The sequence below is a fragment of the Narcine bancroftii genome, chromosome 14 (genome assembly GCF_036971445.1).
Source record: "Narcine bancroftii isolate sNarBan1 chromosome 14, sNarBan1.hap1, whole genome shotgun sequence".
Classification (NCBI taxonomy): Eukaryota; Metazoa; Chordata; class Chondrichthyes; order Torpediniformes; family Narcinidae; genus Narcine; species Narcine bancroftii.
Window position 1 is genome coordinate 13,979,829 of NC_091482.1, and position 22,646 is coordinate 14,002,474.

At 39.8% G+C, this 22,646-nt stretch overlaps 1 protein-coding gene across 1 annotated transcript in view; it reads right to left on the reverse strand.

The window, feature by feature from the left end:
* blmh (bleomycin hydrolase) overlaps positions 1–20,572 on the reverse strand; it is a 59,614-nt gene extending 39,042 nt beyond the window's left edge. Inside the window, exons 1-6 of the mRNA XM_069911041.1 lie at positions 20,482–20,572; positions 15,690–15,887; positions 12,388–12,497; positions 8,934–9,087; positions 7,780–7,868; positions 7,137–7,229 (exon numbers count right to left, since the gene is read on the reverse strand). Of these exons, the coding sequence (XP_069767142.1) occupies positions 7,137–7,229; positions 7,780–7,868; positions 8,934–9,087; positions 12,388–12,497; positions 15,690–15,887; positions 20,482–20,491 (654 nt within the window). The 5' untranslated portion in view covers positions 20,492–20,572. The remainder of the gene's footprint in view (positions 1–7,136; positions 7,230–7,779; positions 7,869–8,933; positions 9,088–12,387; positions 12,498–15,689; positions 15,888–20,481) is intronic.
* Between the last annotated feature and the right edge of the window lie 2,074 nt (positions 20,573–22,646).

The following is a 22,646-nucleotide window of genomic DNA, read 5'->3' on the forward strand; positions in this document are numbered from 1 at the left end:
ATAACCTCCAAAGTAGACCAATACATATTTTTCTTAAAACAAGCTCACCACATTCTCATGCCCTGCCAAATGCCACCTGTATTCCATGGATAAATATTGTATAATGTAACATTAACTGTGCATTATAACTAAAGACTGGCAATAAATATGAATAGCACTGTATAGATGAGAGGTTGACAGTGTTGGCATGGATTGGGGCTGAAGAAGCAGCAAAGTTAAGCAGCAGTATGGCCCCATTACATCCTACTACAGGTACTCCCCAACTTGCAATCTATGCAACTTACGTCCATCCATACATACGACCAAATTTATGTTGTATTTGACAAATTATAACAGGGATACAGGACATGCAAGAGCTAAAATATGCATACTTACTTTGTTAGTCGGCATCCCGGAGTCCATAGGCTAGGCACAGCCATCTTGATTCCTGTGCAGATGCGCAAGTCTTCGGTTGGCACAAGCGCAGTGCGTTTGTGTATTGGAGTTCGACTGGCGCATGCACGAGAGTTAAGTGCACGAATCAGTTCACAATTTTGGCTCTTATGCCCTGTATCCCTGTTACAGTTTGTCCGAATATAACATTTGATTAAAAAAAAGTTTTCTTTGAGACTGATACTCCACGGCCGTGGACAAAATTCTGACTTACATCCATTTCAAGATAACAACTGATCTTTCGGCCCCAATTAGTCATAAGTCAGGGAATACCTGTATATAAGAAGCTACACAGATGCTCTCAAACAAAAGCAAAGACATGCCCCTCTAAAATAAAAGCAATAATTTTACATCCTTGGAAATTAGCAAATGGCCAATTACAAAATAAAACTTCAACACCATACAATTTGAAAATGGTGATAGTGTTGGTTCTTTTCTGTATCCAGGAGCTAATGAAAGAAACCTGATATGGTCCATTTAAGCCCAAGTGCTGGGCTATTAGGATTTAAGTTTAGTATCTTTGAATAAAAACACAGATGGTGCTTGGTCTGTGAAAATCTTTGGAGTTCTTCTGCTGTATAAAAATGCAGAGTGAAATGAGGCTGAAAATAGTAACATGCACCCACCGGATGCAGTTTCTCAGCATGAGCTCACTTTCCACTTACTGGTGGATCCATTGCATGTTGGAAAACATTTTTCTTTTAAATGACAGACTCCAGGGTGGATTACATCTTCTGGCTGCTCCACAGCTGTACTAAAGATTTATGGCTGCTCTAGGTCCAGTTGGCATTACAGCTTTGATGTTCCATGAGCCAGTCATGAGAGGTGACTAGATCTATGGAAGCACTGATGTAGTCAATGGGCAACACTGATTACTTACTGATCAGAGCCAGTTGAAGAGAGCTGGAAAAAAAATTGAAATTTAACCATATTCAAGGACTTAATTAAAAACATATGCAGTGAAATAAAAATTAAACCCCCCAAAAATATCACTTGTCTATATTTGTCTCTCAATGGATCCACACCAGCGGAGGGTCCAGATGTGATGCACGTTCCCTCTCAGTCAAGCAACTTATGGGACAGCCTTGGAATCAATGGCAAGTCCAGGTGCAGAGCACAGGAGTGTGGAATAGCACCTCTCAACAGTAACAAAGGCAAGCCTTCAACTTAGTATAACTCAAGCCTTGAAAATAATAAAATTAAAATTTTAGGCTGATGTTAAAGATCATTTGTTTGAACAGGGATGCCACTGCTGGAAGGTCATCAACACCTACCAACCCCTCCCCCCTCCAACTTGCTCATAAAGTGGCATGACTTTATAATGTGGTTGAAATGAATGTGCACAATCCAGGAGACCTGCAATAAAACTCTGGCAATGTGTTTTTTGACAATGCAGAAATCTCCAAGGCTTAGTAATGAGCAATGGTAATGAGATCCTGTTTTTCCCAACTCCTAGAAACATTTCGAGCCCAATTTCCTGTGCTCACTTTAAACATAATAGGTTCACTGGAAAATATTACAATGCTGCACAATATTTTTTTTTTTTAAATGGGCGAACTGAAATTGAATTTGAGGAATAATTAGTCGGAAAATTTTACCAGCCCAGCTTCAAAGACTTGAGCTTGCCAGATTAACAACATTTTGTACATTGACATTGAAGGGAAACACACAACCAGGTTCTGTCCTGGAAACTGAACTTGGAATGCTACTGAGATAAATAGGTAAAAACACTACTTTTGAAATAATTATGGTCAAAATCCTACATAAAATGGCTTTCAATAACAACACCAGCATAAAACTAGCTGATGCTAAATGGATCAGTTTTACCAGATGTTCATAAAGATGGCTGGTGTATTTGTAGATTCAGCAGGAATAATTTGGTTCGGTTGAAATAATTCACCTTTCAAAAATGACCTTTCCATCAATCAAAAAAAAGGATTTAAATGACCATTGAGCAAAATATTTATATCTGCTTTTGTCATTAACCTGAAAAATGATGACCTGTCAATTTGATAAATGCTGAAACTTGGGAGATTGTCTGGTCCAACACAAAAGCAGTTGCTAATGCGGCCTCTGCTATAAATGTAATTGGCCAATGTTTAATTATCGACTGGTTTGGTACTTCTTAATTAAAATAGAGTAAAAGTCCAAAAATTCAGATGTCGGACATCCAGACCATTGAGAATTCTCGAAAACTCTTAAACTTTTTAAATGTAGCGGGCTTTTGTGTACATATGTTTAAGCACCACAGATGTAAAGAAGTCACAGAAATGAATAAATAAATGTTTGTGTGTACGTTGCATTTTATACAATAAAATATTTCATTAATAAAAGATCATTATTTACCTGTTCATCTTTTTTTTTTAATTCTCCTTAAATTTGAATTTGAAAAGTACTGCCCAAGAATTTGGAAAATCAAAAAAATTAGGACTGACCCAATCCCCAACCAGTCAGGATATTAGGATTTTATGCACAAAGTCTCTGCCCCATAGATCTAATGTAGGTTAGCCCTAGACTAAACATCACACACTTTTTATTGATTACTTGAATTAACAATTAGGTTTTACATATGGTCATCAAATTCATGCAAACCTACAGCACGCATGACCAGTTCAATGATTACAAAGGTAAAGAAAACACAAAGATGTTATTGGGACTAGAGAGCTTGAGCTACAAGGAGACTTAATAGGCTAAGGGTTTTCCTTGGGCCATCAGAGGCTGAGGGGTAACTGTGTAATGGATTATAAAGTCAGGAAGGGCATAGATTAAATGAATGGTCACAATTCTCCCCCCCCCCCCCCCCCCCCAGAATAGAAAAATTTAAAACTAGAGGTTTAAGATAACAGGAAAAATTTAAAGGGGAGCCGAGGGGCAACTTTTTCCCCAGAGAGGGTAGAAGATTTATGGAAAGTTGTCAGAGGAAGTGGTAGGTATCTGGGCATCGATTGCTGGACCACTCAACATGTGTTGCCTTCATAAATGAAACTAAATGTTTGGTACCTGCAATTAAAAACTGCTAACTTTCAATTATTCTCCTGAATCCTTTGGAAAATTGCTCAACGACTTGCCAAGAGTGGTTTCAGGGAGATGCAGAAAGGTTACCTGAACAGGCAAGGAGATAGCAGTTGGAATACAATTTATAAAAACGCAAGGTCAGTCGGTCACTTTGATCAATAGTAACATAGTGTGTGTTTTAAATGGTGAGAGATTAAAGATGGATAAATTTGAGTAAAGACATCTTCTTAATTATCTTTGGCCCTAATGAGATTGCACATGAAATATTGAACATAGGTCTCGTCTCTCGGTAAGGAGTGAACTGCTAAAAATTAAATACAAAAGAACCTTTCAACATTGGACTGCAGTTCAATTAAATTATGATGGAGTTGTGTTTTGGCTTGCCTTTGCTCCACATCTCCTCATTCCCATGATGTGCAAATAAGGAAAGATCATGAATCGTCATAAATATTTCTTTTCCTGCAAGATTTTTTTTCCTTTTATACAATTGAACAGCACTGTCCTACAGTGCCACCTCCTGGTTAGTTCTGAAAAATTTCTAATTTTTAAATTCATTCAGATACAGGTACTACAGGCCTGTTGTCCAAAAATAATATCAGTTTCCATGTACACACTGACACTCTCTTCCCATCCCCTCTTCTGCCTTCAAGTCATCTTTCAAGGATGGAGAACAGTTTTCTCCAATCAAATTGTGGCCCTTCTCACAAATCCAGTTTCTAAGCCATCATCTGATTTTGACAATGATCTGCTATTGAACCAAACTCATTACAAATTGGTGTCCTAACAGGCCAGGGGGTTGGCTTCAAATCACATATTCTTGCCATCCTCAAGGGCATCAACTTTCACTTCCATATCATACAACTCCATACATCTACTGTTGAAATTGTTACCCCGTGTTTTATCTCTTGGCTCGATTGTTCTACAATACTGGCCTCCTTCTATTTACTTGCTAAACTTGAAACCATTCCAAGATTGTTCTGTCTACAGACAACCACACCAGTTCACCACTTCCCTCATTTCTGCCCATCATTAACCTCCTCTGACCAAAATATCCTCTCACAACAGACATCTATCCAAACATGAATAGATAGCCTATTGGATCATGCAGATCGATATTAAACGATATTTTAGAAGTGCATTACATTTTGTGCCAAAGAGGCATATCACAAGTAATAGTCTACCCATTCTGAAGCACTATCCATTTTCAACCGTTCAGGTTTACAGATTGTTGCTGTAATCCCTTTTATGCTTTGGATGCTATACAAGTTCAGACCATAATACACCATGACACAAATAACTTGGGGGGTTAAAAAGTTGTACATGTGTATGATAGTGTCCTGAGAAAGCTGCATTTAAGTTTCTCTGAAAGCTACCAGCAGCAAAATGACTCCAAATCATCTTGGCAGAAGCTAAAGAATAAGTCAAAGTGTAATTGGAATAACAATACAGGAATGAATTTGGAAAATGGCGTATAATGTGTTAATCCTATTACAATTGGCTCTTCTGAATGAGAAGGACAAAATTCTAGATACATACTAATCCACTCTCCAGAAAAAAATTACCATTTAATTATGGAGTGAAAGTCATAATTCTGCAGCACACGTTACATGGTGACATTGCTCAGGTAATGAAGAAATAACAACAAACACTGGAAAAACAACCAGCTTGTTAACACAATGACATGCACAGTTTGGGATACAAGAATAAGAGACTGACATTACTGTTTCTGATATTTATATGTGGCTCAGTCATGTACATCATGAAAAGTGCAATGGCAAACCTTGCTGCCTCAAGTTTTTCAACACTAGTTTCTCCAGCACATTTGTGTATTAAATTCAAATCTAATTTAGCTGCAAATACCTCCTCAAATTCAAGGGTATATTTGGGTGGTGTGGGCCGGAAAGACCTAGTACCGTGCTGTATCTCTAAACTCCAAAGACATCAAGTTCTACAACGGTAAGAACACTGATGCAATAGCAATTATCAGACAGTGAAATAATGCCCTTAACAAACCATGATTACGACAGATATAAGAGAGGCAATAGGTTTAATTGGAAAACAGGATTAAATATTTGGGAGTAATAACAGACAACAATTTATAAAATCTGTAAAAGCTTAATTATGTTCCCCAGCTTAGTAAAATAGAACAGGCTTTACAAAAATGGAAAGACTTGCCGATAACACTAATAGGAAGAGTGAGTTGTGTAAAAATGAAAGTGATGCCAAGACTCCGATACTTGTTCCAATCACTACTTATAGCTTTAGCTAATTATTTAACAATTTTTTAAAAAATTCTTAAGTAAGACAACTCCTACAGAATAACAAAGTGCCCAGAATTGTGTGGAAAAACTAACCTGGGATTATAAACTTGAGACTTCCAGACTTTAAAAAATATTATCTGGCTGCACAAGTCAAGATTTTCAGCATCCTTTTTTTTTTAAAAAGGGAATTCACCAAGCTGGGTTTATATGGGGCTACCTTCTATGAATGAAGCAATAGCTAAAGAATTTATTTACAAATGGAGCATTAAAATCAATAAAAAGGACAAATAACCCTATTTTAGTACACATGATTAAAAAATAAGGCAGGAAATCAATGAATATATCAGGAGAAAAGTGGGTATTTAGCTAAGAGCTCCATTATATAACAATGTACTGTTAAATATAGGTAACAGAATTCTAAATATATGGTTACAAAAGGGGTATACGTTTTATAGTGGACTGTTATTAAAATGGTGATTTAATGTTATTTGAACAAAATTGAACTTTTTAATGTTTTCTTCAACTGAAAACTTTCTTGAGGGAACAATGGGACAGGCATTGACACCTCTGGGAGTTAGTGAAATGGAACAAATGCTTTGGATGGGTAACATATACCCAAATTTATTACCAGAATGTATTTTACTCTTCATTTAGAAAGTATTAAACCTGGTTTGCAACTTGGGTGTTGCAATATCAGAACAATTCAGGTCTAACCTCAACTATTAATGTGAGATATGGGTTGGCTATACAAATATAAATAAATATATTTATTTTTACACACCAGCTACATCTCACTCCAAAGAAGTTGCACAAACAGAAGACAGAAATATCAGAATCGTGTTCCTTCTTCTATTTCACATGTAAAACATTCTTTCACTCAACCTGGTCATGTGTGAAGGTTAGATCCTTTTTGGCAAGACATTTCTGAAATATTAATAAGAATAACAAGGGCAATCTTCCCAGGTGATCCAGAACTTTATTTGTTAGGCAACTTTATAGATACAAGTAATAATCTTACAGAGTTCCAAATTTTATTTGTTAAAATTGCACCAGCAGTGGATAAAAAGTGTATTGCAGTCACATGGAAGTTGGACAGGGCGAGGTGGAAAGCAGAGACAGATAGTTGCATACCAATGGAAAAAAATAACCAATTTAAGAAACATGTTACTTAACATATGGCGATTATATTTGAACTATGTTGGTGGCTCAACTTTAATAATGCTGCTAAATTCAAGTGATCTCTTCCTGAATCCTGAGGTTAATATAAATTATGAGCTCTGACAGTGTACAAAAAGATATTTAATAAAGAGATGGGGGGGGGGGGAATAGAAGGGGGTAGTGTTAGGGTTTTTCTTTGTTTTTGCTTTATACAAAATCTTTTATATATCTTTATTTTTAATCAAAAAAAAAGTACCAATAAAAGCTCACTTGCTCAAACATGTTATCCACTTCAGCCGAGAGTTCCTCCTGAGACAACCCTTTCTCGACCAACTTTCTCAGGTAGCAACAATATTCGCGCATCTAGGCAGCAAAAGAAGTAAAATGAATTAGCAGTGTGATAGCAAAGGTAAACAATGGTTTAAATGAAGGTGAACATATCATCCATTATCTATGGTCAGTCCAGCCCTCAACCCGATTTTTTTTCCCCCTCACTCTTCAGCCATCTTCAGGATCTCTTCTATTTGAATGATGTCAGTGCTTCCGTTAACTTCTTCCCCAAAGTTTTTGATTTAAAATTCACTTTTCACAATAAGGCCAACAGTGGTAACATCAACATTTATTGCCATTCCCCACTACTGAGATGAGACACCTTGAATCAGTGCAGTGCTTCTCGTGAATTGTGAAGTTGGAAGTGAAGTTCCAGGATTTAGATCAGTCAATGATGAAGAAACAGTCCATTAAACGATCCCTTAAAGATCTTGACTTGTGCAGCCAGAAAATATTCTTATTCACCCACTGATGCTGCTCTACCTACTGAATTCCTCCAGCAGTTTTTAAATGGCATCAATAAAAATACATTTTTTTAAGCAAATATGTAGAAACTAAAATGGCTGTATTGCCACATTCATACCTTGTGATTCAGAACATCATTCATGGCTCTACTGGCTTCTGAACTATGAGATTCGGGAAAACACTTCTTAGGCATAATTCCATATTTTTCTGCAAGGCAGAAAACTTACTTTTAACATTCCAAAATATATTTTTAAAACTGCTTGCTTTTTTATATTACCAGTTTTGTATATGCTAACTGAAGCTACAAAAAAAATTGAAGCTATTTGATGGATAATTTTCAACTTGTACCAAATTTAAAAAGAAATTGGTGTGAGGATTATTTTACCACGTTCACAGGGCGCAGTGCTGTTATCTCACAGCTCCAGCTTGGGATTCTGCTCTTTGATGTTGCCTTCCTCAAAACGTGCACTTTCCCTGTGAATGTGGCAGTTTGATTCAATATGCTCTGGTTTCGTACCAGATCAGAAACATGTGTTAATCTTCAAGCTAATTGAATGTTGTAAATTATACTTGTTATTGGTAGGAGAATCATGTGAGTGAGAGAATCATGTGGGTGCTGAGAAATGGATTGGAGATCAGACCACAGGTCCACAAGATTGGTAGAGAGTCTCCCATCAATGCGATCTACCGGGATTGTCTGAAGATGGTGCGCAACATCATTGAGGACCCCTTCAACCCCATACACAGCATCTTTCAGCTGCTTCCATTGGGAAAGAGGTACAGGAGTATTAGAGCCAGCACCACCTGGCTGAGGAAATGCTTCTTCCCACAGGCAATGAGAATGCTGAATGACCAAAGGAACTGCTCACACTGATCATCCAAAACTCTACTATTTACGAAACATTTATTTATACGAATACTTGTCCTGCATGGTGTATTGTTTGTATGTGTGTAATATCTGGTTGTGTGTTTTATATTGACAACTGGAGAATACCGTTTCATTAGGTGGCACCTTAATTTTTTTTTGATTTTTAGTTTAGACATACAGCACAGTACAACAGGCCATTTCAGCTGACAAGTCTACACGGCCCAATTTACACCCAATTAACCCACGTTTCGAATGCACGTGCAATCAGAGGACATTATCAACAGAATCACACAATTTGATTGTGATTAACTCAGCTGAAGGCACTGTTCACTGCCCTAGATGTCCTGCAATTGGAGTAACATTTCACAATTTTAAATATAATTGTATACGAAAAAAAATCCTACCAATGAGGTTTACAAGCATATCCCACTGGCCTCCATCATTCAAAGGATTTGCAAGCAGAAACTGCGTCAGTCGACCATCGAAGGACTCTTTTTCCTTGCCGGTTCTTTGAGCAATCTCAATGAATGCATTCAAGTAATAGTAACAACGTTCAAGCTGAGAAAAAAATACGTACTCATTCAAAAGCATCGGTATCACAGGTTTCCAAATTGATCAAGGACATGACTTGGGGCATGATACCTCAAGTGATTACATTTTTTTAATTTCTGTGTTTTAAACTACAGTAAAACCGCTGGTATCCAACTCCTACGGGAATTGGTAGATGCCAGATAAGTGAGTTTTTCAGTTCCTTGAGACTGAACTCTAACAATGCCTCGCTAATGCCTGCATTAAGAATAAACAATTTAAAAGACAAAAATACTTTACCTACACTGAACAAAATTCACTTGCAGGAATATATTTTATTAAATTTTTAGACACACTCTTTGAAAACATTTAACCATCTCCCCCTCAATAGAGCCACCTGAAAGACTAACAATAACATCAAAATTAACCCCTCCCTTAAGTTTACAGATAAAGCCTTACTAATACTTAACAATATGCTAATAAAAATAAAGACTCTTACAAAGCAGGGATAAGAAGACACCCTAATGGCAAATGGCAGCAATCAGCCCTTTATCCTGGATGACACCATTTTATTCAAACAGTTGCTACGATCAAAACATGACTAAGGCCCTCCCTCCACTGGCTGAATATTTGCTCCCATCTACACTATGTGTTACTTCAGAGAAAATTTAATTTTACAATTTAAAACTTTTATTCAAATTTTTATTTATTCTTATTCAAACTATTTATCTATCTATTTATTTATTAATTTTCCTCAAGAATTTTTTTGCCAGTTACTTGAGGTTGTTGGTTGCTTGAATTCTAGATTACAGTGGACTGTTTCTCAAACAACATCCAGTTTGTTGGTAGCGGGCTGACAGCACTTACAAATTAGGGCAAATATTTTAAAAAAAACATGCATACATCACGGTAATAAGCCCATGCCACCTAATTAACCTACAACCCCCATACGGTTTGAAGGGTGGGAGGAAACCGGAGTCCCCAGAGGTAAACCATGAAGACACAGGGAGAACCTCCTTATGGACAGCACCTGATTCGAACCCTGGTTCTGTTGGTGTTGTTTGTTTGCAATTCTTTCAAGAACTTACAAGATCTGCTTTTGTTTGAAACAGGCTCCCCCCATAAAAGAGAGAAGTTGTAATGCATTTAAAGAAAGCCCAAATTAATTGCACCCCAAGAAGAGCAAGCCAAGTTGTTAGAATGGGCTTGGAGAACTTCAAGTAAGGTGCATCTTGTAAAATCAACATTTGTAACTAGAAGGCAGGGCAGCATAGAGGCATCAATAGCAAAGTCACTATCTCACAGCACCAGAGACCTGGGTCCAGTCTTGGTCTTGGGTCTATCTGAGCAAACCTTGAAGGTTTGCCCCATGACTCATGGGTTTGTTCTGGGCTCTCCTCCTCGACCCACCCATCTTAAAGGTAATGATAATGTCATACACATAATGTACATATACACAGAAATTCTTTCTTGCTGCAGTCAAACAAGTACTGTGAGAAAACACAACTCCAATAGTACACATTAAATTAATGTATTGAGATATAAATAAATAAGATGCAATAATTCAAGAATTCAAGCAACCAGCTGTCTTAAGCAACTGGCGAAAAAAGGGAAAATAGATAGGTGAAAAATACATGTTTAAAATTGACGTGCCATGCTGCTAGTTCACTAATATACACAATCTCAAGCAACCAGAAGATTCACTTATTTGGCATCTACCAATCTTCTTAGATGCCACATACCAGAGGGTTTTTATTGTAGATAGACAATAAACATTCACAGTAACTCAGTGAAAGAAAAGTGTTTCAGTGGTGTAGATAGGCCTTATTATGGTGTCAGAATAGTTTATGAAGAGGGCAGTAAAGGGAGATTCAAGAAACATAGAACAATTACAGCACAGATACAGGCCACCTTGGCTCATCTGGACTGTGCCGAACCATTTTTTTTTGCCTAGTCCCATTTACCTGCACCCAGCCCATAGCCCTCCATCCCTCTCCCATCCATGTACCTGTCGAAAGCAATGCACGAGGTGGAGGAAGCGCGGTAAGCAAGCAGGGGTCTGTGCTAGGCCGAAGGCGAACCCCTGCTGCCCAGCTCTCCCGTCCATTCTGCTCGCTAACATCTGCTCCCTGGGGAACAAAATGGATGACATCCGACTCCGGAGGTCTTCACAGAAATATGGCTCAGCGACAGGGTCCTGGACACCACCATTCAGCTGGATGGGCTCACTTTATTTCAGGCTGACAGAGCTGCTGCTCTGTGTGGAAAAGCCCATGGCGATGGCCTGTGCATTTACATCAACACGGAATGGTTAAGGACTCTGCACGAGTCTCCAGTCATTGTTCAAAGCTGGTGAAATAGCCTGATAGCTGTTGGAAAAAAAATGTCCTTGAATCTAGAAGCGCTGGACTTCAGGTTTCTCTATCTTCTTCCTGAAGGTAATGGCAGGAAGAGGTTGTGACCAGTGTGATGGCAATCCTTCATGTTGGCTACCTTTTTGAAGCAGCACCTCACATAAGTGTCTGCAATGGATGTGGGGCTTGATGAGCTAATTGGTCAATGTGAATTGTGCCTAGTCTGCAGGTGATGAGCTAATTGGTCAATGTGAATTGTGCCTAGTCTGCAGGTGATGAGCTAATTGGTCAATGTGAATTGTGCCTAGTCTGCAGGTGATGAGCTAATTGGTCAATGTGAATTGTGCCTAGTCTGCAGGTGATGAGCTAATTGGTCAATGTGAATTGTGCCTAGTCTGCAGGTGATGAGCTAATTGGTCAATGTGAATTGTGCCTAGTCTGCAGGTGATGAGCTAATTGGTCAATGTGAATTGTGCCTAGTCTGCAGGTGATGAGCTAATTGGTCAATGTGAATTGTGCCTAGTCTGCAGGTGATGAGCTAATTGGTCAATGTGAATTGTCCCTAGTCTGCAGGTGAGTGGTAGTATGTATCTGGGAGGAGGGTAATAAAAACATGAGAAGAATAATGAATGGGATTAATACAAGATTATTGTTGTTTGATAGTCAGCTGACACCTGGTAGGTCAAAAAATCCAAGTTGCCTATGACCCTACAAGTCTCCATTCAGCATCATGATCAGTTTATACTTACAATTTAACATTAAACAAACACATCAAAAGCAAATCATTTGACCATATTTAACAATAATCTTCATCTCAGTATAAATGTTACTGCATTAACCCACCTCCCCCCCTCCCCAAGTATTCTAGCAAATGACACCAATATGCATTTCAAATATTTAACTAAATTAATATGGCCCCACTTTCATGACATTGTAATAATACATCTTTCAGAGGCTGAAAATGTTTCCATATTACCTTATCCCAATAGAATAAGTATGGTTGGCTGAGCTCACATTCCTCAATATTAAATTTCTTCATCAATGGAAGACGCATCACATTGAGGCAGGAAAAAATCCAGCACTGCCCTGAAAACAATTTAACAGAGACAAATATTATGTGAATAATTAGTGTTTTATGGAAGATTAATTTACAAAATCACAATGGCAACAAGCACACAATTCCTGGGTTTAAGAAGACATGAACTAAATCCAGACAAATGGGACTAGCCCAGAATGCCAACTTGGTCAGCAGGGACAAGTTGGGCCAAAGGGCCTGCTCTGTATTGAGTGGCTCTGTGATTCGACAACGCTGCATGTTCTTGTTTATCATTTGCTTTAAGGAGGCAGTGTATGACATTCAAAATGTTCAATTCATCAGATGTTATTGGTTTGTGGGAGGGATGGTCTGTGGCCCAGTGGGGATGAAACAGACCACAAGATCTCACAGGTAAAATGGGGACCATCAAAAAATGTTGCAATTACAATAGAGAAAGATTTTTCAGTAAAGCCAAAGCTAGTCTATAGGCATTGTTATTATTGATTCTGATGGAGGAGCACACTTCCATAACTATTATTGCAACCTCACTCTTTCACAAGTGTAAAAGTTTCTTTTACTCTTGCTTGAACAGCATTGTTATTATTGATTCTGATGGAGGAGCACACTTCCATAACTATTATTGCAACCTCACTCTTTCACAAGTGTAAAAGTTTCTTTTACTCTTGCTTGAACAACGATGTCTTGTGAGACCACAGTATGGATAACGGATGAACAAAGATGACTAACTTGCCATTTACCTTTTTATTTGAATCCCCTGATTAAATGAAAAACCTCCAAATTTTTCCCCCAAAATAAAAAATTAGGTTCAGATGAATTCAAGAGCATGCAAGCTTCACTCTACTAAAATATGCTGGCATGTGTGTGTTAGGCATTAAGAGATGTTTGTTCTCCTTTTGAGATTTCATTTACAAAATATGTCATTTGATGAAAACCAGCAAAAGTTATCAACTCCAGAGAAAAGTTTCAGAGCCCAGTGCCTACATTTGGATTAAAAGGGACAAGAGCCACCAACAAACAAGTTTGTCTTGGACTTGTTATGGAAAAAAAAAATCACAAGTGCAAGTTTGGATAAATTTCAATTTAAAAGAATCAGGCAATTCAAACTTCAATAAACACATCCGAATCGGATCAGTCTTTTTATTAATGAATATTTGCATTGTCATAATTGACACGTGAAGTTTCAAAAGGAGGAATAAAGTCAGGCTTGAGCAACAAAATGCAATGACCATTCCCAATATTAGTTTGGGCATTTGTAATATTTCATCCAAAGTGCAAACTGGGGAGAAATATTTTATAGTGAAGTGCAGTAGGCTGGTATTTTCTCATTAGCATAGCAGCTAGCTCAATGCTGTTACGGCGAAAGTGATCAAGAATCCCGCACTGTCTGTAAGGAGTTTGTACATTCTCCCAAAGTCCGCCTGGATTTCCTCTGGGTTCTCCAGTCCCCCCCCCCCCCCCCCCCCCACTGTTCAGCTGTTCCATCTTTGCTTTGCATTGCACCACAGGGTGACAGAGCTTCCAACTGTCTATAAACTTGATTCTTGGTTGGCCTCTTACACAGTTCCTCCAGCCCGTCTCCATGATGCAATCACCATTAACAGCATCTCCTCCATTTCCCGCACAACTGCCCTGGGCCCCTCTGCCCTCAGATATAACAAACATAGAGTTCCCCTTGTCCTCATCCATCACCTTTCGCATTCCACACATTATCCTCTGTAATTTCCGCCACCTACAACTGGATCCCACCCCTAGACTCACTTTCCCCTTTCCTCCCCCTCTGCCTTCCATAGGGACCATTCTCTCCATGACTCCCTCATCCACTTATCCCTTCCCACCAATCGCTCACTTGGCACCTTCCCCTGCAGCTGCAGGAAGTGCCACATTTGCACCCATATCTCCTCCCTCACCACTATTTGGGGCCCCAAAAAGTCCTTTCAAGTGAAGCAACACTTCATTTGTGTATCTGTGGGATTATCTACTGCATCCGGTGCTCCCACTGTGGCCTTATCTACATTGGAGAGACTGGATGCAGACTGGGGAAATCGCTTCACCAAGCACCCACTCTCTCTCCATATCAATGACAGGGATCTCACAGTGGCCAACCACCCCAATTCCACACCCCACTTCCATGCTGACATGTCAGTCCAGGGCCTCATGTACTAACCCAAGACCTCCCCCCCCCCCCTCCCCCCACACCCTTCACCCTTTAAATTGGAGGAACAACACTTAATTTTTCATCTGGGCGTTCTCCAACCAGATGGCATTAACATAGACTTCTCCGATTTCCACTTGCCTACTCTCCGTTCTACCTCCCCTTTCCCTCCAGCTCTCTACCCACTTCCCTCTCCATTCACAGAGCCATCCCTCCACCCCCTGCTTGCTGGTGTGCCCTCCCCCCAACTCCATCTACCTATTACCTCCTGCCTTTGGGCCAGTGTTTCTCCACTGCACCTCCCACCCCCCCCACCATTTTGTGTGGAGGCCTGTCTATATTTTTTTCATACCTTGTTGAAGGGCTCAAGCCTGAAATGTTCGTTATGCATCTTTATCTTTGCTATATAAAGTGCACTGTTTGACCTGCTCAATTTCTCCAGCATTGTGTTCCTATTTTAATGCAAACTATTTCTCTACCCACAGATTGCTATCTAACCGGCTGAATTTTTTTCCAACATTTTATTCCAATATTGAAAAGTTTTTTTGTTAACTAGCAAATGTCTAATACCATATAGTAAACTGATAGAGCAACCATGGAATTGTTTCCCACATAGTAATCTTAATGAACCCAAGAATCCACAAATGATCCAAAACTTACCTGAAAAGAATTCTATGGTGTAAATTATATATTATGGATGATCATACATGGTTCATGACATAAATATTTTACCTTGTTTAAGTTTCTGAATGTCATCTTTCATTTCCTATGCATATTAAATATGCAGATTATCCATGGAGGAGTTTGATTAATGGGGGGGGGGGGGGGTCCTTTTTATTTTAATCTGTTTTCCTTTTTTACCTTTTCAGATATTTTGAAAATGAGTTTGATTGAGAATTTATACTTGTATGTTTAAGATATTATTTGAGAAGTACAAGTTATTTGTCTTTTCTTCTATTTCATCCCATGTGTATATGTTTTTTTTTTAAAATCAAACTCAATCAAGATATTTCAAAAATAAATAAATATTTCACTTTGTTTCAGAAGAGTTCTTCACATTGACATTTACCTGAATTTTTTTGGTTGGTAACTGGCTTTCCTTCTGCAGGGATGGCATGCTTGAAAACTTGTGATGTTGCCTGAATAGTCTGTCTATGGAGGTAAGCCTGTAGAAGGTCACCACTGGTCGCCACGTTCTGGGCAAAGGTGTAATGTGGCACGGCCTTGAACGTTTTGGTGAAAGTTGCCACCTTCTCTTGGCATAGTCCTTAAAAAAGAATCAAAAGTAAAATCTGAGCTTATGCCTTGCAGATATTCATTTCATCTTCCTTCCAAACCTAGCCAACACCACCATGTTTATCTGAGTCATGTTTATCTGATGACATTCTGTCTCTAAACCCTCTTCCTCCTCTAAGACCTCAGGATCAAAGAGGACTTTCATGCACTTGATGTTGCAAACTGGCTGATGAAGCTAATGTGGAAACTGTGGACCTTTCCACAGATGTGGAGAAGGTGCTTGGCAGCGTAGGTGGCAATGCAGCTCAAGCGGAGATTGACAAGTATTTAATTAGTCAAGGCACCAAGGGTTACAGGGAGAGGACAGTGGGGCTGGGTCGGAGAATGGATTAGCTTATGAAAGATTGGTGGAGGAGACTTGATGAGTCAATGGGCCTACCTCTGCTCCTATATTTTGTCTTGTGATGATGTGAGAATTCAATACCAAGTCTGAAAAGATCCAACTTGCCTAGACGGTGAGGTTTTGCTCCTCAAGTATTGTTTGGACAGATTGTTACATTTTCATGCCACTTTATTTTCCATTCCACTCCCTTCTGTACCATTACAAGTCCTAACTCAAGCTTGAGAAAAATCACCTCATCTTCTCCCTGGACACAATGCATTCTTCTACACTCAAAACTGAATTATCACATTTTCTGTGTTTATATCAGAACTGGTCACTTCTGTCTTTCATCAAATGGAGATGTTGCCTCAGTTTTTCTCTCTCCACTAGTATAGTCTGACCTTCTGGGCATGTCCCCATGGCCTTGCTTTTTGCAACAAATAAAGGAGACAAAGAAACATCCTCTGATTCTAACTACCACACTGACTCATTGATCATACCCTGTCGAAACATTGCCCTTCTTCTACCCATCCATTCTTCACCTCCTTTGTTATTTTTCTGCATATTTAGCCAAGGAGAGGGCACCAGTGCAGGTTCAATTTCATCCAGCAAACTTGGAGTACTTTTCCAGAAGTGGCTTTGATGGTATTGTAATGAATATTGGGAGGAATTTGGTAAGATTAGTGGGTTACATACACACACACATTTTAAAACAGATCTTATTTGAAATACTGAAGAATTCATATTTAGGAACATTATGGAGAATCAAAAACTATGGAGAAGATTTCACAAGTAGGTGCTAATTGAAATGACGTCATGAAATGAATAAACCATTGTCTTGGAGGAGACAAACTGGTTGTTTGCAAGTACCTAAAAAGTGCTGACAGAAAGGTCACTCCTGGGTTTTGTTTATCTAAGACCACAGATGGGAGCAGAAGGACAACTCCTGTTGTTTGCTGAAGAAGATGGTGGGGGGGGTGGTTTGCAAGTGAGAGAGTCACATGGGCTTTCTAGCAGTCTCAGTTGGAGAGAGAGAGAGAGAAAAAAACAAACTCAACAAGCTCTCTCAGCCAGTGTGTGTGTCACTGAAAGAGACTGAACAGTCACAGCTGAAACAAGCCAGGAAAAGGTGATTGGAAACAGAAAAGCTCCAAAGCAGTGGATGGCTGAAAGTGCCAGCGGTTTGATGTTTCTCTTGAAATAAGTGAAACAGAAAGGAACTCTGTAGTAGCCTGAAAGAAGGAGGTTACCATCTGGAGAACCCTGATGGGGAAAGTTTCATCATCGAGACACTGAGGTGACAAATGGTGGTACCTCAGTTGTGGACATCCTGGAACAACAAATATCTCTCTCTGCAAACCCTACAAGAACCTTCCTGAGCGGTAAACATTTACCTTTCGAGTACCAAAGCCTGGTGAACTTTATACATGTTAAATTCTGTGCACAGTATAAGAATTGCCTACAACCAGAGAACTTGGAAGGAGAAGTGAGATTGAACTGTGAACCAAAGAACTTTTCTTAAATTTACACACATTGTACACATGCGCTGAGAATTAGAAGGGGGTTAATTTGGGTTAGTTAAGTATAGAGATAAGTTAAAGTTTATTTCTGTTTCCATGTTTCAAGATAATTAAAAACAACTTTTATTAAGTAACTACCTGTCTTGGTGAATGTCTATTGCTGCTGGGTTTTGGGGTCTTTTGGGCTCGTAACAGTATCCTTCCAATAACTTAGCTCGTTTATAATTAGATAATGAATGTAAAAATAGATCACAAAAATAGCAAGTCTGAAATTGAATACAATAAGGCAAAAAAATCAAATTTTATGCTGTGCAATGGTAGATTTCCATTAAATTCTAGCAGCTCTAATCCATGAGGATTGTATAATTTAAGATTCCCACAGGAACAGAATGCTGAATGACCAAAAGAACTGCTCACACTAACCATTCAACTCTAATATGTACAAAACAATCCTTATTTATTCGTATAGATAGCTTCATGAATATAACATCTGAGGTTATGACCATTTTCCTGATTTCCAGTTGCTATTTTCCCTTTGTGAATGTGGCAAGTGTTGATCATCAGTAAGAAATTTTAGAATAAACAAATAACATTCAAGTACAAAACTTAGCAGTCCTCGCTCAGTATAATAGGCAATTCTGAGGTTTGTGCTTAAAGGTAGAGTATCTGACCCATAGCCTTGTCATTGATCAATGTTTTCCGCAGCAAGTTATTAAAGGGCCCTTGCAAGAATCATGAGCCAGGTGTTGAATCGTGTTCAATTGGAACTAACCCTGGTGGAGCGCAGGGTTCACCAGTCAGCAAACAACTAATTACCCAGAAAAAAAGGTCATACTTGATCCAGTAGTCAATTCCCAAACAGGATGAATCCACGTCAGCATGAATGTTTCATATTCCTTTCCTACCTCGTTCAACTTAGTTTTAATTCCAGATTATCCGAGGTTAACAATGGGGTGCCCATAAGCATACAGGATGCCTTTAGAAAAATTATAATTCATCCTCAACTCATACACAGTAATGTCCTCTTAAAGTTTAGAGAAAATAAAATGTAATATTAAATCTAAAATGTTTCAATTTAAGAAAATGTGGGGCCGTTTCTTAAAAAAAATTTTTTAGTTGGAAGAATTAACAATTATTGTCTGTTCCGGTGGTTCATTGTCTGTTCTCTCGGTGGGGGGGGGGGGGGGGGGAAATCACCAGTGGTTCCACATTATTTATTTTTTAAAAATTAATTAACAAGGTAATCTTGATTAGAGTTAGTTTGAGTTTTTCTTTTCTTCATACAAATTATTTCTGCAAATGGGTTTAACATGGTTGCATAGATCATTTCAATTCACAAGATCACAAGATAAAGGCCAGTTGGCCCACTGAGTCTGTTCCACGACTCTACCCTAAGATGAACTATACTCACATCTAGTTCCAGTTGCCAGCCTTTTCCCCATATACCCTGATACCCCGACCAATTAGATACTTCTCAATCTCAGGCTTAAACTCTCCCAATGATCGGGGCTCCACTGCTGTATGCGTCAATGGAGTTCCACAAATCCACAACCCTCTGGCGAAACAAGTTTTTTCTCATCTCTGATTTAAATGGCTAACTTCTAATTTTAAGACTGTGCCCTCTTGTCCTTGATCCACCCACAACATCTTATCATCATCAACTGTCAAAACGTTTCCAAATTCAAAATGTTTCGACAAGATCCCCTCTCATTCTTCTCTACTCCAATGAATACAATCCAAAAGCTGCCAAATATTCCTCATAAATTAGCTCTCGCATTTCCAGGAATCATCCAAGTAAACCTCCTCTGCACTCTCTCCAACAACATCGCATCCTTTCTAAGGGAGCCAAAACTGTACACAGTACTCCAATGAGGTCTCACCAGTGCCTCATCAACACCGCTTTACTCTTATACACTATCCCTTTTGAAATGAACGGCAACATAACATTTGCCTTCTTTACTACCGATCCAACCTGGTCATTAACTTTAGGTTTCCCTGCACTAGGATGCCCAGGCCTCTTTGCACTGACGAGGTTTGAATTTTCTCCCCATCCAAATAGGGCTCTGCCCATTTATTTCCACTGCCAAAATGTACAACTGTACATTTCTCAACATTGCATCTCATCTGCCATTTTTTTTAACCCCAGTCACCGAAGACATCTATATCTTTCTGCAACTTTTCAGCTTCTTCAACACTTCCTAAATTCGGCCGCGAAACCATTCAATCCGCAATCCAATCTAAAATGTTAACAGCCGCGGCCCCGAGACCAACACCGCCATCGTGAACAGGGTCCCCTCATTTCCTATCCAATCAAATATCGTCCCTGGGGCCCCCCCCCCTTCTTAAACAGCCTCACATGCAGCACTTTATGGAAAGCCTTCTGAAAATCCAGATACACCACATCCACAGCCTCCCCCTTTGTCCATCCCAGCAGAGATTTCTTCCCCAAAAATAACTCTCAGAGTTTTTGAAGTATTATAAGCAATTATTGATGTAGTTTTATTTACTTTTTTCCCCTTTTCTTGAGCGTGCTTACAAATGAATTATGATGTATTTGTCAGTTCTGGATTAATGCCTGGATGTTAAACTCAACAAAAAAAAAGAAAAATCACAGTAAATGTTGGTCCTTTAACCCCGACTCAGCATTGGGTCGGGCTGAGGCGACAGACACCGGTCACCGCCACGGCCCCCGGGGACCGCCAGCCCAGACAGAAGCTCCTTACCCGCCGCCATGGCGCCCTTCGTCGTGAAGGAGGACTGATCCCCTGCAACTTTCAGGGCACCTTCCGCACCGACAGGGCGGCAGCGACCGGAAACGGAAGTGCCCTTCGGCCAGCTGCGCCGGCGGGAAGCTTTGTCTGCGAGAGGATCGCGACTTGATTGGTGGGTGGGGGGTGGGGGGGCAAATGGGCAGTTGGACGCTCCTGGGATCTCATTAAATTGGTCGCTAATTTATCCCATCCCCCCCCCCATCAAAGAAATCTTTCCTGCAAGGTAATCGGAGATGTCGCCCTCCTTCTTCTTCTCCTTCACCTCTGCTACCATCAACTCGGTCCAAGCCCACATATCTCCTGTCAAATAAATGCGAGACCATTCATGATGTTCCCGTTCATCCAAAAACGTGGCTTCCCCTGTGTTGCTACAGAAACTCTCCCCTTGCCCACATATCCCCCTTCCCCACATCCCCCTTGCCCACATATCTGCCCCCTTGCCCACATATCTGCCCCCTTGCCCACATATCTGCCCCCTTGCCCACATAACCCCTCCCCTTGCCCACATATCCCCTCTCCTTGTCCACATATCCCCTTGCCCACATATCCCCTTGCCCACATATCGCCTTGCCCACATATCCCCTTGCCCACATATCCCCTTGCCCACATATCCCCTTGCCCACATAACCCCCCCCTTGCCCACATAACCCCTCCCCTTGCCCACATATCCTCCAAAGGAGTCTATTCCTTTGTTGCAGTTCCTCCTTTCTGCTATCTGGACGAGGTCAGTCATATAAGATCACCCAAGATGACCTAAAAAACGTGGCTTCCCCTCGACTGTCATCAAACTGGCCCCTCGCCCGCATATCCAACACAAAAGGTTTAAGGATTCCCTTCCTTTCTTGCAATTCCTCAATCTTCATCGGATCTGCTCCAATGATGAGGCCTTCCATGCAAGACCATCCAAGAAAAAATCGTGGCTTCCCCTCTACTGTCATCAACCCGGTCCCTCGCCCGCATATCCACCTTAAAGGATTAAGGATTCCATTCCTTTCTTGCAATTCCTCAATCTCTGTCGCATCTGCTCCAATGATGAAGTCTTCCATGCAAGACCATCCAAGAAAAAAAATCGTGACTTCCTCTCTATCACTATAAAAGAAATCTATGACCACTTTTCACAAGTTTTATATCATTTTTAATATAAACTAGGAAGAGGGAGTGTGCAAATAATTACCAATAGAAAAATGCAGAGATTTTAATTGTTCTTTTTAAAGTTCTTGAGAATTAAAAAAACCAGAATTATTCTGTGTGGGAGATTGGAGATCTATAGCCCATGGGTTTTTGTTCTCAATCCTGTCTGTACTCAGAGGTCAGTGATGGTCTGTGGAGGGAAAGAGCCGGCATTTTAGGTTGAGACCCAGCATCAGAAGATCAGGGGAAATTTTGTGTTGTGTCATTGAGTTTTACAGCACAGAAACAGACCCTATGACCCAACTTGTCTTTGGTGGCCATGTTGTCTACCCAAGCTAATTAAATCGTATGCATAGAGCCCATATCCCTCTAAACCCTTTCTGTCAATGCACCTGTCCAAAAGTCTTAAATGTTAAAAGTCTTTTAACACCACTTCTACCAATTCCTTGGGCAGCACATTCCATGTGCCTAGCACCTTCGTGTGATCCTCAGATCACTTTGATTTATTTTTTCCTCTCTCTCCTTAAATCTATGCCCTCTAGTTTTAGTTAACCAGTACCTCCACCCAGGAAAAAAGTCTATGAGTGTTTCCTTATCATGATTTTATAGAACTCTATAAGGTCCACCCTTTAAAGTCCTTGCCTATCCAGGTTGAAAAAAATTGTTTTTTTTTGCATCCTTATGTTAATCATGAGGTTGTGAGACATGACAGCAGGCAAGGCAGTGCAAAAATTGTCTCCAGAAATAGAACGCTGGAGCAAAATGACGACAGGCAAAAGGGTAGATCTCAAACAAAGTGAAAGAATAAGCAAATTATCTAAAGTGAGAGAAAAATGTAAGTAGAAGAATTGGAAACAAAGGGCCTGGTAAGTATGAAGTGGGACTGGGTGACCTGGGGTCAGATTGACATTTGGGCATCTGATAATGTCGGAGATGGAACAATAGCTGAAACAGCATTCTGGGAAGCTTTACAGTCCTGAGAAAAG